At 45.9% G+C, this 3979-nt stretch overlaps 1 protein-coding gene across 1 annotated transcript in view; it reads right to left on the bottom strand.

Annotated features, from left to right (window-relative positions):
- The window catches only part of exoc3l1 (exocyst complex component 3-like 1), an 83414-nt gene extending 79880 nt beyond the window's left edge, over nucleotides 1-3534 (bottom strand). Inside the window, exon 1 of the mRNA XM_048605575.1 lies at nucleotides 3370-3534. Coding sequence (XP_048461532.1) covers nucleotides 3370-3403 — 34 coding nt within the window. The 5' untranslated portion in view covers nucleotides 3404-3534. The remainder of the gene's footprint in view (nucleotides 1-3369) is intronic.
- Between the last annotated feature and the right edge of the window lie 445 nt (nucleotides 3535-3979).

The raw sequence follows: 3979 nt of genomic DNA, 5'->3' as shown, positions 1-3979 counted from the left end.
TGAGCACTATAGGTTCAGATACTCCATCAGTGAGTACTGTAGGTTCATAAGACCGTAAGACATTGGCGCAAAAGTAGGCCATTTCAGCCGTTGATTTTGCTCTGCCATTCAATGAGGTCATGCAAGATCTGATAATCCTCCAATCCACTTTGCCTTTTCCAATAACGCTCAATTCTCTCACTGCTTAAAAACCTTTACATCTCAGCCTTGAATATATTTAACAACTTAGACTCTACAGCCCTCTGTGGTAAAGAATTCCATAGATTCTCTACCCTCTGAGAGAAAAAAAATCCTCCTTGTCTCTTTTTCAAATGGATGAGCCCTTATTCTGAGATGATCATCTCTGGTCTTAGACTGTCCTACAAAGGGAAACAACCTCACCACATCTACCCTGTCAAGTCCCCTAAGAATGTTGTATGTTTCAATAAGGTCACCTGTCATTCTTCTAAATTCCAATGAGTACAGGCCCAGCCTACTCCATCTCTCCTCATAAGAACATCCCTCTATAGCCAAGTTCAACTTAATGAACCTTCTCTGGCCTGCCTCCAAAGCCAGTATATCTTTTCTTAGATACGGGGACCAAAACTGTTCACAGTATTCCAATTGTGGTCTTGCTAGTACCTTGCATTGTTTTAGCACGACCCCCCAACCCCCACTTAATCCTCCATTCCCTTTGAAATGAAGGCTAATATTCCATTTGCCTTCCCTATTATCCACTGAACGTGAATGCTAGCTTTTTGCGATTTACACATGGGGTCTCCCAAATTGCTTTGTGCTGTAGCTTTCTACACTGTCTCTCCATTTATATAATAGTCAAATAATAATATAACTAAGAATACTCTTCCTGCCAAAGTGCACAACTTCATATTTTCCCACATTATATTACATCTGCCAATTTTGTCCATTTACTGAACCCTGTCTATATCGCGCTGCAAACTTTTTGTGTCGTCCTCACCACTTGCCTTCCCAGCTGTTTTTGTGTCACTTGCAAACTTGACTTTATTTTCCATCGCTTTCCTCAGATGACATTGATTCAGATACTCCATGAGGAATGGCTCGCTGTAATGCTTGACTAGTTTCTCCAGTAGTCAGTTTAAAGAATTGGGCACTGCTTAAATATTAGCATTTGTTATTGATAGGGGCTAATATGTTGGTTCCTCTAACAATAAGGAGCGCACAACAAAGCAGGGCATTAGCAGATAGAATCATACAGTCATACAACACGGAAAAGACCTTTCCGTCCAACCATTCTATGCCGAACATAATCTCAAACTAAACAAGTCCCACGCTCCTGACCCATATCCATCCAAACCTTTCTGATTCATGAACTTATCCAAACGTCTTTTAAACGTTGTAACTGTACCCCTATCCACCACTTTCTCTTGCAGTTCATTCCACATGTGAACCACCCTCTGTGTAAAAAATTTACCACTTATGTCTTTTTTAAATCTCTCCACTCACCATAAAGATGTGCCCCCTTGTCTTGAAACCCCCATCCTTGGGAAAAGTCACTTATCTATACCCCTCATAATTTTATAAACTTCTGTAAGGTCACCTCTCAATGCCCTATGCTCCCAGTGAGAAAAGTCCCAGTCTGTCCAACCTTTCTTCATAACTTAAACCTTCCATACCTGGCAACATCCTGGTGAATCTCTTCCGAGCCCTCTCCAGCTTGATAATATCCTTCCTATAACTGGGCAACTGGTTGAGACTGCCAACTGTATGCACTGTAGGCTGGCAAACTCCTTTAGTAAATTACTGTCTGTTTAAATACACATTGAGTACATACAATGGATCTGGATACTCTAGATGAAGAATTGATGTGCTTCAATTCACAAAGATTACAACAGGTTGGATTCTGTGACAAAAGTTACCATATATTCAGCACTTTTACATTGAAATTCCCCAACAATAGATTGGGAGTTTTCAGTCAGTAAATGCTGTCAAGCTGGCTGCTCAATTGAGGTTCTGTTTTCGAATGAAAGAGTAAATATAAATGCATATTTCTGCCCTCTGGGGCTTTTCTCATGCTTTATTGATTGTAAACTGCTTAGGTTTTACATTTCATTTAACAATGAGTTGGCAATCTGTTATGAACTAATGGTTCGTTATGACATTCCTTGAGAGATACTGACAGAAACCCCGAAAGGGAACGAGTCTAAATCCAGCCATTTGATTTTTCAGGGAAGCCTGTTCTTTTTTGAAAGAATGCAGACAACTGTGCCCAGATTCCTGTTTATCTTTAGTAAGTAAATAGTAATTTACTAATAGGAGCGGCTCATTCCCAGAACCGTCCTCAGGCGAGGGTGAACTGGGGCAAAACTCTGGGGCCACGGGCACCAGGGAGGAACTGTGATCCAGGGTGGGGGCTGATCTTTGACTGGATGAGAGGAATACACGCTGAATGGAAATCGCAGCAAAATTAAACCTGCAGACTCAGAACCTATCTGTCACAGAAAAGGCAGAAGTTGAGCAGACGTAAGGAAGGGGGTGAGTGAAAGTGAGAGCTGACCATTGAGATTTACCCTGGGGCGGGCACTGTGAGATTTACCCTGGGGAGGGGTGGGCACTATGAGATTTACCCTGGGGAGGCGTGGGCACTGTGAGATTTACGGTTGGGCACAATGAGAATTACCTGGTGCAGGGCATCGGCAGGAATTTGAGCTCATTCCCGGACAGAGTGCCCCGAGCGCCGGGCATCGGCTGCGAAATGAGATCGATGCGTCTCGATCGGGAAGATGCTACAAAATCCCACTCAACGTTTGAAATCAACAGCGCTCCCTCTAAAATGACAATCCCTTCATTCAGCTGCCTCTAGCGTCAAAAAGAAAACCGACATTGCAGAACAACTTGTGAAGGCTTTCCAAACCTTTCCAGATAACTCTGTTCACTGCACAACAGTGGGAAGCAGGAGAAATCAGGCAGAGAGAGAAAGATATTAACTCTGTTCCTAATACCCAGCAGCAGCCCCCACTCTCCCTGCAGCACTGCCGTCTATCCCAGTCAAACTACAGAGCAGACAGAAAGCAGGACACAACAGAGGGAAAGGATGAGGAGAAGCCGCTACAAGTAGCCTGTAAAGTATTTTAAATAACAAAAAAGATAATCGAGAATTTCACATCTAAAAGGCAGAGTGAACCACAACATACCTCTAACAGGAACGGATTACTCAGAGGCAAGAGATGTGACATGATACAGACCCAGCTCAGTTGCATCCGTTAGCATTCCGAGATTATCTGTCACTTTCTGGAGCTTGGAAAGATCTTTTAAACAATCTCAGTCGCTACAACACCAGATTCTGACCCTGCCTGGATTTCCCGATCGCCCCGCTGAGAATGATGCCTGCAAGTACAGTCTCGTCTGCCTTACCTTGTCTTTTCAGAGTATCATCCTCTGCAGACATCCCCTGCTATGGCTGGAAATAGCCCCTGGATGTTCCTGTCTGGCCGGAGAACCGGTGCACTTTTAGCTGGTGTGCCGGGGGCAGGGACACAGAGCGATCCGGGAGCGGGCAGCTGTCAGTCCCGGTGTGGACATACTGACACAGAGAGGGAGAGAGAGGTGAGTCAGCTCCAGGCCGCCAGGAAAGGCGTTGAGCTCTCTCTCCGCACACAGCCAGCCCACAGCGAGCTCGCTCCATAAACCAGGGAGAGACAGCAGACCCACACTCACACTGTTGTCCACTCCCGGACCCACACCCTCAGGCCCACACCACAGACTGGCCACTTCCAGACTGACCACTCCCAGACCCACACCACAGACTGACCACGCCCGGACTGACCACTCCCAGACCCTCACTGCAGACTGACCACTCCCAGACCCACACCACAGACTGACCATGCCCAGACTGACCACTCCCAGACCCTCACTGCAGACTGACCACTCCCAGACTGGCCACTCCCAGACTGACCACTCCCAGACTGACCACTCCCAGACCCACACCACAGACTGACCACGCCCAGACTGACCACTCCCAGAC

The sequence above is a fragment of the Rhincodon typus genome, chromosome 15, assembly GCF_021869965.1.
Source record: "Rhincodon typus isolate 14 chromosome 15, sRhiTyp1.1, whole genome shotgun sequence".
Classification (NCBI taxonomy): domain Eukaryota; kingdom Metazoa; phylum Chordata; class Chondrichthyes; order Orectolobiformes; family Rhincodontidae; genus Rhincodon; species Rhincodon typus.
The sequence above is the reverse complement of the archived record's forward strand: the minus strand, read 5'-3'. Positions and strand labels throughout refer to the sequence as shown.